Consider the following 13127-nt stretch of genomic DNA (forward strand, 5'->3'; position numbering starts at 1 on the left):
AGTAAATGGAAGCCAAGAGAGGAATGCAACAGAATGATCAAAGAACTTTAAAATACTCATCAATAACTAGTTACCTTTCAGCATCAGGTGGCAATGACGGTAAAGGTGGTAGCGGCGGCAAAGGCGGGGGACGACTGGAGCCGAGCCCCAGTTTTCCTTTCGTTATGGAACTGGCTCTCACACTCTGCCGTCGAAGTTTTTGCAACATATCCCTGGATGGTAAATAATACACGTCATTTATTACGCAAAACTTGTAAACGAGGGTATGTCAAAATTTTATACGATAATTACTATTACGAAATTTTCACGGATGTAATCGTCACGAACATGTCCAGCTTTTTGTCGAAGCAATGGGAGATTGAGACCGATTTGGAGAAAGAGTGAGAAAAGGAGATGTAAGAGTTGGAGTATTCGTTTAGTAGTTACATATTAGAACTTTATATAGAAATTCTGTCGCATAATGTCTTGTTCAGTAATTATTTATATTATCATTAGCACGTATACAGTCAGCATATACATGTGCATGATCATCTATTGGGCCATTTACCTTGGAAATAATTATTTTACAAAAAAGTCTCACTTCTAATATGTATGCTTTGTACGCACGGACTTTTTTTATTAATAAATTGCCCAAATCAAACCTTCTAAAGTCCTTGAACACCAAAGCCTCCAAGTCCTGTAGTCTCCTCAGTTCGTACTCCACAGTACTATGACTGGCCCCCAAAGCCCGTAAATCGCTGATTATCTTCGCCTGTTCCGTCATTTCCTTCTCGATTAACTTCGAACGCTTCTTCGCGTCTATCGATGTGTCGAACACGAACGCGGGCAGATGGTCTGTGTATTTGCGTCGCAGGACTATGCTTTCCTGGAGGCGACATGTTCATATTTAGGATGTAATAAATTAAGAAAGGATCATTAGACATTTCTACGTTAAAAGTGTATTTCATTTCGGCCATACAATGCGCAGAGGCGATGAGAACTTTGAGAATGATCGTGGTTGGTTAGAAGGCAAAAGATCACATGGCCGTTCACCAACTAGATGAACTAATCATGTGAAAGAATCATTGTTCTTTTATTTTTGAACCAATTCGACTTGAGGGTCTTTCAAGAAAAGAGCATACCAGTTCTTATAAGGCCGGCTCCGCATTTGCGAGCCTCCTGGCAATGTGAGTGTCCATGGGCGGCGGTATCACTTAACATCAGGTGAGCCACTTGTCCATTTGCCTTCAGTAACATAAAAAATCGTCCTCAAAACTAAATTGACTAAAGTGTCGTGAGAGACGCTGGACAGAAACTAGTAGAAACTGATTATGCACTCCAGATGTTTCCATGGTGACCACGATGCTAAGACATTAGCTGCTGACTGAAGAGAAAGACATAATGCACAAAATGGTACAAGAGGAACTGTCCATATGTGCGTCTAAATGCGAAAACTGAGTCCACACTAGGACAAGAAGATGACCAAAGTTTTTTAAAACGAGTTTTTTTGCTTAATAATATCAGAGTAGACTAAACTCACCTGGGAATCTTTACTGTTGTCAGCTTCCTCGTCTAAATCACTCTCGTAGTCCATTTTTAAAGGATCTTCCTCTTCAAAACCTGTAAAAATCAATATTACATTTGATGTGTTATTAAAACAAAACTTACCTTTATATCGTTAATAAAAAGTTAGTAGCCTCTAAAGATATATATTTCAAAGATAATCAGGAAACCTCAGGACATCTACCTCGGGAATTATAAAAACATATAGGATAAGTAATTTACTAGTTCAGATCTACAAACACACAACTGTAAATAATGTTTACCAGTAAGCATAGTCAGAGTGTGTCCCAATGCAGACAACTGCTTGCCAACGTTTGTGTCCAGATGAATATCCACTCCTTCCATTTGCCAAGACACGTTCAGGAACCACTTGGCGTTTTCTAAAACAATTCGCAAGTTATTAATTAAACTCATTTTGCACAGAACTAGAAGAAGAACAGAAGTTACCGTTATGTCGCGCCGCCGCCGTCCGACTGCAAACTTCGTAGGTGCCTTCGGAAACGCAGCAAACGTTGACGCACGCCTCTTGGGGCTCCGGCTTCCAGTCATCGAGCGACGCTTCGAAGTCCCTCGCGAATCGCAGGCAAAGCCCCACAAACCGGCCCTTACTGACCAACGCTCCAGAGCTGACCGCGGAAATGCTCGTGCTCTCGAGGGTGACAACCACGGCCCCCCTTTCTCCGTCTCCCCCCATTCCACCCACGCCGCCTTCGCTCGCACCCCAGCCCCAACCCCATCCGCACCATTTAGACTGGGAATAAGGACATTTCTAAAACTGTGGAATCGCTTACGACTACAATTCTCCAATTCTCCAAATTCGTCAAAAAAGTTTATTTCCGTCAAGTACCAAAGAGAATAATGCGCGTTATTTGGTTAGCTAATACGTTAAAGATATTCCAGTACATCCTGAAGACGATCCTACGACGGTTCACAGTTATAAGCAACGATAAGAAGTAGGAGAAGAACTACAGCCTGAAAGAAGGTACACTCACCACTGGAGGTTGGTTGAGAGGCAGACATATGCCGATGTCATCCACGTTCAATTGTAAGAACAGTGTGCTCAAGTGAGGAGTACCGATCTGCGATGTTAGTTGTACCTAAGAGATACAATTACATTAGCTGGCGTCTCTTTCTATCAAATGAGGTTTATGGTGTAATGAAGAGACAGACAGATGTATTTAGAAATACGCGCTAAAGGTGTGACTTTCGTAAACAACAAAAAGAATGTAAGATAACATTTTTTTTTTTTTTTTAGAACACGGTACGTTTTTAGGATGAAATGCGTGAGACACTAGTTTTGTCTGTCATTTTTAATTTGAATATGAAGTGTTTGTTATGTACATTTTGGATTGATTATAAAATAAATAGGCAAAACGTGATTTTCAAACGGAAATAGCAATTACTCTAAATATTGTTTGTTAAAATAATTTTTTTTTTCTTTATACGCGTATATTTTTTTCAAGTTCTCGTACACCTGTTACTGCGGTACGTACTAAAACAATTCTCACCTTTTCGAAAACCTGTTGCGTGGCAGTCAGCACTTCCTTATTCAACGTCATGCGTTTCTCGTTCCAGTATTCGTAGGCATTCTTGTAATTCAGCCACACAAGTATGGCCCGATCCACGGCTATAGGCTGAATATACACGAGAGGGCGTTTGAGGCGAATCAAGACGACTTCTTTGTCTTCTCCACAGACTATTTCTTCTTGAAATGCGTTGCGCATAGCTATAAATATATTGATACTACTTTTTATACTTTTGCATTAGGGACCGTTTAAGTATTACGTAGGCGCTGTGGGGGGGGGGGGGGGGGTAATTCTTATTTGGTGATTACGTCAACAGTACTATGGCTAAAACGAAATGCATTTTGCAAGGATTACTACAAACAATGAACACGTTTATATATTAATTCTGATAGCTTTGCTCAGTGTTGCTGAAAAAAAGGGGGGGGATAAGTTAATCTTCTTACGTAATAATTGAACGGCCCCTTAGTGATAATTTTTAAAATTTCTTTCTTTTTCGTCTTTTCTTCATGCGTCCTGAGAGTAAAATTTAGACACGAGAGCGTACGTGTTATGAGTTTCGTACGTTATTATAAACAGATGGCGATGTGTACGTGTAAAACGCGTTCGCATGATAATGCCATAAAAATATATATTGTTTAGGATTTAATATTTAATTGAAACAAGAACGCCATCGACACGCTGCGAGTCGAACCCTGTCAGCTGGCGAGCCAGCACACTACCCGAAGGGGCATTCGCGGCGAATGGGTCTAAAGAACCCCCGAAGGGTTTTATAGAATCATTGAAGTTATATGTAGAAGTTTTATAGTCTCTGACTAAGCATAAATACATTGCTTTTTATTCTTACAACGTTGGTTTAATTAAAAATTTCTGTTAAAGGTATTTGTTACTATAATAAAATGGTCATAAGAAACGGGGAATTTACTAAGAATATTGAATAACTCACATATTCTCGTGTTGAAGAAAGCGTACTGCTGAAACTCAGCTTCCGCCTCCTCGAACATTGCGTTGCGTATCAGTTGACCCAAACTCAGATTTATGTCCACCTGTAATTTATTAGACTAAAATGTTCTGATCGACTGCCAAATCCTCCTTAGTAAAAAAACATTATAACTACAACTATAACTAACTATATGTCTCTTTTCATCACAGAGAAAACGCGAGAAATAGGACAGAGTTAGGTTAATGAATTATGGCAAAGATTTTTCATTCCATATAATTCTGACATTGTAAGTGTTGCTACTAAACAAGTTTTCCACCGAAAAGGGGACAAATTTGACTATTTCAAAGAAATAAAAAATGAAATGCTACGTATTTTTATGTTTAACCTACAAAACGGTAGATTTGAAATATTAACTTAGTCAAGTAAGCTAATTCAAAAATAACAAATATTTCAATATCACGAACAATATATCGAATTAACTATAGCTGGCATCGCTAGCTGTTAATTCTAGATTTAGTAAAACTTTTTAATAAAATAAGATATTATCTTTACTTGTGCGTGTTTTACTGTTTGTGATGAAAATGGAATTATCACTCGACGTTAAACCACATTTAATGTGGAGCACCGCATTTAACAGAATGGATACATTAACTAACAAATAAAATGTATTTACAGACTCAGATGTAAATACATTTTATTAAAAATGAAAATGAAAAATGTGCCCGACCGAAAAGGTTCACCATCTCTGACATGTCAGAAAATGATAGCTGTCAGAATTCTACTGAATTAAAAATCAGAGTAAAAGTTTACTGTACAGACTTGATAGGATAATTGGCGGTGCGAGAATTTAGTTTTACATTAAGATATAATACAAACAAATATAACACACACATGATAGAGATATAACACACACAAATATTGCTTTTACAACACAAAGGAAGTATACGCTGTCGTTTATTACCTGTGCCCTCGCAAAGAGCCGCAATCCGTGCGACTGCGCAGGTTGTGTGACATTTTGGACTCGGTTCGACAGTTCCAGTTCCACTGCTCCCGTCTCCAGACGCACCGCGCTGTTGCTGGGCGTGGTCGCTGTCAGTTGGATACGCTGAAATTTTAAATATTTTTTTTATTTATTTTATTATTATTATTTTTTAATATCATTACAAATACATTTATCTAACCTGTCCAGTATTAGGCCATTTATAAGTCGCATCGAGCAAGAAAGAGATACTCGACTAACTTTGGCTACCTTCGGCTTTGTAGAGCGTCATCTCTGTCACACGAAACACAAACAGTCCGGTAACAGAGACAGCGCTATAAATAAGCCGAAGCTAGCCGAGTATCTCTTTCTAAAGCACGATGCGACTTATAAATGGCCAGATACTGTATTTAGGTTTTTTTTTAATTTAATTATAGTATTTGTTAATAACATAAGTTGGATGATTTCATCTATGTATTATATACCTAGATAAGACTTAGATCTTTAATTGAGAACTTACTTTAATCCTAATCAGCAAAGAGAAGAGGATTCTGCTTAGTGCTGACGATGAAGCTTCTTCCTCATTCCAAAGTGGAACTGGTTTTTCGCCCCCGTATACTTTTTGTACTACTTCGTTTACTTCCTGTAAAAAGAATTATTTATTGGTTACAAAACCTATTTTCATTAATCAGAAATACTTTTAAAACACTGGTCATTTTAAACTGAATTGTTAAGTTTTAATCCTTTCTTTCTGTTTTTGATTCCTGACGATGATAAAAATAATTTCGTGGAAACCAAAGAAACTTATAAACTAGCTACTAAAAGAATTAACGAAAATTCATCTTGCTTTTTGTCTGTTTCTTAATATGGTCAAAAACCATAAAATTTTGTTAAATCGCTTATGTACCTTCATAAAAACTTTCTGCACGAAGACCAGATGGTTCAAAAGATCAGTAGACAGGGTGTGCTCAAAGAGGCCGATGTCGGCTGTCGCTGCCAAGTATCGCCCTGCCATGAGGACGGCTCCTTCCTCACCAGCTACAACATCAGATAAATAATTTAAAATATAACAAGCACAAAGTATCAAAATTTATTTGAGTAGGAATCTGGTAAACCAAATAATACAAAAAGGAATATTCACATTCCGCTCCGGGTGCGTCGTTGGGAGCGCAGTCGAGTACGCGTGCACGGCAGGACACCGCTGGAAGCGCCACCGATGCTGCAGCTGGGATATTTGCTTCTGTCACCTGAAATCAAATTTAAAATTGGTCCTTCGATCCAGAATATCACTTAACGATGAATGTATAGAAATTTAACACCAAATTAGATAATCAAATAACCTGGCCGTGGCGATTATAAGTGCCAACATAGTTAGCAACTTAAGGAGAAGTTTGAGAATATAATAAATTATAGAATTGTGTGTTATGTGTTATATTACTTGTATTTCTTTATCATGTTTTCTTTTTTGTGTTATGCATATGTTAAAAAAATGAAAGAGCTGTGATTTTACCTAATAAATCTTCTGATTTTTGCCACAATTACTAAGCGTAATATATTATTGTATTAATATTCACTCATTTATGTTAATGTTGTAATATCCTTAATGAGAAATTACTATTTAAGCCGTAAGAACATTATCAAGACGCTAAGCTTTTCAGAGATTTAAAGTTTAATTTTACAAGCAAGTCCCTTAGAATGCCGTACTCTAACAATGTACGTATATAGCTTTACTGTATGTGCATTGAGTTAGAAATTTTAATTACTTACCCTTCCATTTTGTTTAATTTTTAACATTCTGCTCCTCAGCATAATCCTGATTCAGGGCCAATTACAGCCACAGCACACAGGCATTACACATTTAAAGCGAGCCGAATGAGAAAAGATTTGTAATCTTATTATTATTTTCTTGTTTATTGCTTTTGATATCTCCTTTTAATTTTTATTCTTTGATTATTATTATCTCTTGAGGTTATGTGTGTATGTTTTGTTTGTAATAAATGTTATGTCTGTCTGTCTGTCATTCACGCAAACTGTCTTGTTTAAAATTTTTTTTTTTCATAGAACTGGGGGCAAACGGGCAGGAGGCTCACCTTATGTTAAGTGATACCGCCGCCCATGGACACTCTCAATGCCAGAGGGCTCGCGAGTGCGTTGCCGACCTTTTAAGAATTGGTACGCTCTTTTCTTGAAGGACCCTAAGTCGAATTGGTTCGGAAATACTTCAGTTGGCAGCTGGTTCCACAAGGTGGTGGTGCACGGCAAAAACTGCCTGGAAAAACGCGCAGTTGTGGAACGGCGGACGTCGAGGTGATACGGGTGGAATTTCGTATTCTGCCTCGACGTCCGATACATCCGAGGCAGAATACGAATATAGCTTTCAACTCACCTGGAGCTTAGTCACAAAGCTGAGCGAGTGGTGTGGAAGTTCCACAGTAAAGTGCGCCTTGCCAGCAGTCACGCCCGAGCTGTGGACGCGCTCCATCTTATACTGGGCTTGAAGCGATGGTAATAGAGCCGCTGTTATACTCAGACTCTGCAAAATTATTCATTATCATTTAAACCAATAAACATGGGTATCTATCTGCTCATGTGACAGAAATCTAAAGGTCAGACCAAAAAAGCTTGTAGAGCCACTGATTTATTTTTATTAGAATTTTACCCCACACCATAACGAATTATTCAACTAATTTACCATTCATTAAATAAAGAAAAACACAGTTACCAGTAATTAAGGTTAATTCAAATACAATAAATTCTCATATGTACGTTTATATGTTTTTTTATATATTTATATTGTTTACGGGTTTTTTTACTATTGCTCATCTTTAGTTTAACCCACCTGCAGCACTACCGAGAACTGCAGATGCAGCGGTTGCAGCAGGGGCGTGTCGGCTGTTGGTGGAACTCGGGGAGGTGGTGGTGCGGCGGGTGGGCTGCCCTCTTCCTCAGAACCATCCGCCCCTCCTGGCCCGGCCCCTCCGCGGGACATGCGGGACGAAGTACGCGTAACGCCTAGCTCCTGAAATCCATATATGGGTATGATGGAAAGATTTTTACTGAGCTGATTTATACGATAAAAGATATATTTTTTTTACAATAGTTGTGGACACACTGAGCTTTGTTAAGCAATCTATATATCTATAACATAAACACTAACACTTTTACCATTTAACTGTTAAAATTGAACGAAAAACGTAATAAACTAAGTGACTGGAGGACCAGAATGTTCCCAAGCATTCTTATATAGGTTTAAAGACTTTCTCAAAACAGACAAAAATGCCACTTACGTAAGAAACAAAACTTCAGCTAAAAATAATATTGTAAGTAGTCAATATTTACATATAACAAACCTAAAAGTTAAAGTAAGCAAATATACATGAATAAAAACCAATTATAAGAAAATCAAATTAAAAGTAATTTTGTTTGACATATTCACCTAGCCTCGATTTGAATAAATTAAAAGAAGTAATATTTTTTATAATTGTGGGTAGTTTATTTTGCTGCGCCTTCGTAAGTAAACATTTTTTCAGCCGTAATTCGTGCGTATTTTAGGAAGTGGAAGGTAGCTCGTTCGACGCATACTTCTATCATCTATGACTCACACTACATAATCCTCTAATTTGTACTATGCTTGTTAACGAGGTGTACTTAAAAAAAATTAAAAAATGTTCGTTTAATTTTATGTCGTATGTAATATTACCTGTAATGTAGACGACAGCTGCCTACTAGATCTCGTCATGACCCCGTGTAAGGCGACGGGATGTTGGGGCAAATCGATTCGGACTCCCCCAATGGAGCCAAGGGCTGTGGCCCCGAGGCGCCCTCCCTCCCACGAATACAACGCCTGAGATTTTCCCACACTCACTCGTACTACTGTCCTGTTCAAATTATATAAAGGGCGACCTTAAATAAAGACAGTTTTTTTTAACCTACAACAAGGTAAACTGACCTAATACAAAAATAAGAAATATTTAAATAAACGGGCAACATATCGAATTAATGCCTATTAGTTCCAGGTTTAGTAAACCATTTTAATAAAATTAAATGTTACTGTACTTGTGCGTTTTTTACTGTTTGTGATGAAAATTGACTTAATTATCACTCGCCGTTATACCATATACTTTCAATGTGGAGCACCGCATTAAACAGAATTAACTCACTAACAAATAAAATATACGTACAGACTCAGATGTTCAGACTCGTACTGAAGAAAATAAAAATTGTGCAAAGCCAAAAAGGTTTACCATCTCTGACATGTCAAAAAATTACAGCTGTCAGAATTCTACAGAATTAAAAATCAGAATATAATTTAAATTTAAAATTTATTTTTGTTTACACTGTATACTACATTTTAAATCGAGATCTTTTTATGGATACTCGCGTCAGACGTATAAGTGACACGTACGTACAAAGCTTATTTGAATTTTATATAATCAACTTACTGATGATTAGGAGCGACACCTTCGAGTAGAACAATGGCCGTCCTTCCCAAGTTACCGCCGAGGGCCCATTGACGAGCACGGGACGCGGAAAGCGAGCCTTGCAGTGACGTAATTTCCGCTTCCAACTTCAGACCGGAAAGCGATGCTAGGAGACGCGTACGATGTATTCTAAAATTATGTAAATATTTATTAGTTGTTTCAGGTTGATTTTACTGAAGTACGTATTCGTATACGTACATACGTATCTATACGTATACGTATACGTAGGATGGCATTTCCAAGTTATAATTTATTTCTTTATACAAAAAATGAAGTTTTGAATAATAATCGTACCTAGCAGCCCCCATGACGACGATGCCAGAACCCGTTGCAGTGGAAGAGGAGTTGCTGTTGTTCTGTTCCCTTGAGCTGGGACGCCCCGTGCCTTTGACTCGATAGGCCTCTGGCAACTCCGTTGATACTGAGAACCTGCAATATTGAACTCTCAGCATATGTAATTACTTTATTAGCCCCAATTCTAGGCCAAATTTTTCTTCAAGGCGCTTTTTAGGTCTAGGCCTCAGATTTCTGAGTCTATTTCTTGATCATAGGCTTCATCAGCCTGCTGCGCCTGACTCGCGCCGCCGAATTGTGGATTAAGGCTAACCTGCTTCCTCAAGATGTTTCCCTTCACCGTTCGAGCTAATGTTAAATACGCATATATAAAGTCCATTGGTGCAGCCGGGGTCGAATCGAACCTACGACCTCAGGGATAATGGATGCATGCTGAAGCGCACATTTAATAGTTTGCCTATTAATTTGTAGCCATATTTTTTTTTAATTCCTATAGTCTAAATACTGCGGGTATTTGGCGCGTTCGTTTACCTGTGCGTGATGGTATCCGCATCGGGCATGTTGGCGTACAACTCCAGGAGCTGATACAGGGTGCGCCAACAGCGCGGTGCTAAGTTGACGCTGGTGGGTTCCGGGATTGTGGGAGTAGGGGGAGCCTCATCTGGTGCCACCTCGGGATTGTACATAGGAGTATGGGCGCCTTCGTTTAGGGAACTGTAGCCTAAAACAGAATTGTTCTGTACTAGAAACTGTTCTTCATAGGAGTCGTTTATAGGAAAGAAATTTCAAAAAAATATACCAAAACTACCAACATATAAAGTGAGCGAGCCAAAGGGCCATTTGCTGACTAAGGCTTTATTAATTTTATAAGCATGGCGATGCAGTTTTTACAGCACCACCCCTATATGGATCCAGTCTACAGAAGTATTTAAGAAGGAATTCGACTTAGGGTCCTTCGAGAAAATAGCGTACCATTTCTTGAAAGGCCGGCAACGCATTTGCGAGCCTTCTGGCAATGTGAGTGTCCATGGACGGCTGTATCACTTAACATCAGGTGAGCCTCCTGTCCGTTTGCCTTATAATAACTTTAAAAAAGCTGAAAATGCCCTTATGGTTTATTCTGATGTCCCATGTAATATACACAATATTAAATATATGCAACATAAAAAACTGAAATACAAAATCAAAATAATTTTCAAAAACCCGTTTTAAAATCAATTTGCCCCCTGCGGGGCGTTGTCCCACGTCGAAAAACACTGCCTTAAACTGTTTATTAATAAAACCTTTTTAACCATTGACTATTTAAAAAAATACTGGGCCTATATACTAACCAAGTCGTCCTTTGACACTTTTCCCCGTAGACCTGAGCTTCTGGGCAAAGGACTGCGGCCTCGGCCGCGGAGGGGGACTCAAACCCTTTTCGGAAGTGACGTCAGAGCTGTTGGGCTCCCACTTAGGGTCCAGACCCACAAACACATCCTTATCCAGCGACGTCACACTCACCAAATTCTCACGGTATTCTGAAAAAGGGATGACAAATAGTATCATGTGAAATAAAGATTAAGCTATCCCGAAGATTATATTATATATCCCGAAGCTATCATATCATGTGCATTAGGTTATACGCACCGGAAGGCCGCTTGTGCGGTCTGGGTCGGTCGGTGCGTGCACGTAGTTCTGAATGAGTGTCTTTTACGTTTTGGTACATATTGCTTATTTGGTGCAGAAGACGGAGTAACGGCATATTAACCTGCAAAAAAAAAATACTTTATTGATGTGTTATAACTAAAATAAATGATCTGAGGGTGCAACTGGTCGCATAAACCTGTACCTGTAACTGACAAAGCTCACCTGATGTTAAGTGAAACCGTTTCCCATGACAATTTTTTTTAAAATTTCCAATTCGACTTAGGGTCCTTCAAGAAAAGAGCGTACCAATTCTTAAAAGGTCGGCAACGCACTCGCGAGCCCTCTGGCATTGAGAGTGTCCATGGGCGGCGGTATCACTTATCATCAGGTGAGCCTCCTGCCCGTTTTCCCCCATTTGCTCTTTAAAAAAAAACTTAGAAATCCCGGTTCTATAAAAAAAAAACACTCAATGCCAGAGGGCCTGCGAAGTCGTTGCTGGCCTTTTAAGAAATGATACGCTCTTTCCTGAAGGACTAAGTCGAATTGGTTCGGAAATACTTCAGTGAGCTGCTGGTTCCATATAGTGATGAAAAACTGCCTCAAATAACGCTCAGTTGTAGACTGACGGACATCGAGGTGACACAGGGTGGAATTTCGTATTCTGCCTGGATGTCCGACGTTGAAACTCGGGAAGAAGTGAAACTTCGTAATGTAGATATGAAAATAGGAAGCATTCACTCTCGCTCTGTCTCTTTCTATTCCCCCTCCTAGGAGTGTGAAACGTTTAACTCAACCTTGTTGGAAGTTGCATGAGAAGTTTCACTTCCAAAAGAGCCTTCTGGCAATGCGAGTGTCCATGGTGGTATCACTTCACTTCAGGTTGTTTGCCTTGCTGTAAGAAAATGCAGTACAGAAAAAACTCACCTGTTGCGATATGAACCGTATACTCAAGTTACAGTTGATCATAGTACTGATATGTTTCTTGAGTTGTCCTCTCGAAATATAGACCACGTTCTGTTTCTGGACCAGCTCATCCACGGCGACATCTGCCACTTTCTTGACTAGAACATCCACCGATATCTTCTCGCAGAGGAACGCCGGACTTTCCGATGCTTGGTCTCCTTGAGTCTGGGATGCTGGAATACGAATGCTTAATTCAGACAATTCTGCATTGTAGAATTATTACAAAACGAGGAGTTGCATAAATGGAACAAAAAACGCCTCGTTAACTATTCTTATTTAGATAGAACTGGACAGATTTGGCCACAATCACATATATTGAGATGCAGCCTATTGGAGGGCACAACTATCCAGGAGATGCCTATTTTTCTGCCCCTTGAATAAATCCATGTCATGCAGTTTATGAAAGATGGAAGGGTAACTTTCAACTATGGTTTTTTTCTTGTAACATCTGCAAATCTGTATTTACTTTAAAAACTTCAAAACTAATTATTCTAAAAAGTTCAAAATCACTTTATATCCTATCTCACCTTTTCCCTTGTGTCTTCCCAATTCGCTGACTACTATATGGACACGCAGTGCGTCGAGCCATCCCGCTAAAGACACCGAGCATCCCAGGGCATCCAGACCTGAACTTCCATCTCCACTGCCTTCTTTCGCCTCACCTAAGATTTAATACCAACGAATTCAAATGTGGAGAATGTCCATACTTTTGCGTTAACTAATTAAGCGTTCAATACTGCGAACGAACCAAAAAAGGCAGGTTTAAGTGGGTA

General features: G+C 39.1%; 1 protein-coding gene across 3 annotated transcripts in view; it reads right to left on the reverse strand.

The window, feature by feature from the left end:
- Window positions 1-13127, reverse strand: part of LOC110997813 (transmembrane protein KIAA1109) — a 48504-nt gene that overhangs the window by 16731 nt on the left and 18646 nt on the right. For all 3 annotated transcript variants that reach the window (XM_045630328.1, XM_045630327.1, XM_045630326.1), the window contains 22 exons: window positions 12882-13016; window positions 12316-12527; window positions 11392-11512; window positions 11094-11282; window positions 10294-10483; window positions 9763-9897; window positions 9430-9597; window positions 8688-8865; window positions 7827-8006; window positions 7374-7520; window positions 6129-6234; window positions 5895-6025; window positions 5508-5630; window positions 4970-5113; window positions 4012-4111; window positions 3051-3268; window positions 2535-2639; window positions 1990-2293; window positions 1806-1922; window positions 1520-1599; window positions 642-865; window positions 75-212 (listed from right to left, as the gene is read on the reverse strand). In XM_045630328.1, the coding sequence (XP_045486284.1) occupies window positions 75-212; window positions 642-865; window positions 1520-1599; window positions 1806-1922; window positions 1990-2293; window positions 2535-2639; window positions 3051-3268; window positions 4012-4111; window positions 4970-5113; window positions 5508-5630; window positions 5895-6025; window positions 6129-6234; window positions 7374-7520; window positions 7827-8006; window positions 8688-8865; window positions 9430-9597; window positions 9763-9897; window positions 10294-10483; window positions 11094-11282; window positions 11392-11512; window positions 12316-12527; window positions 12882-13016 (3445 nt within the window). The remainder of the gene's footprint in view (window positions 1-74; window positions 213-641; window positions 866-1519; window positions 1600-1805; window positions 1923-1989; window positions 2294-2534; window positions 2640-3050; window positions 3269-4011; window positions 4112-4969; window positions 5114-5507; window positions 5631-5894; window positions 6026-6128; window positions 6235-7373; window positions 7521-7826; window positions 8007-8687; window positions 8866-9429; window positions 9598-9762; window positions 9898-10293; window positions 10484-11093; window positions 11283-11391; window positions 11513-12315; window positions 12528-12881; window positions 13017-13127) is intronic.

Source organism: Pieris rapae, chromosome 12 (genome assembly GCF_905147795.1).
Source record: "Pieris rapae chromosome 12, ilPieRapa1.1, whole genome shotgun sequence".
Lineage (NCBI taxonomy): Eukaryota > Metazoa > Arthropoda > Insecta > Lepidoptera > Pieridae > Pieris > Pieris rapae.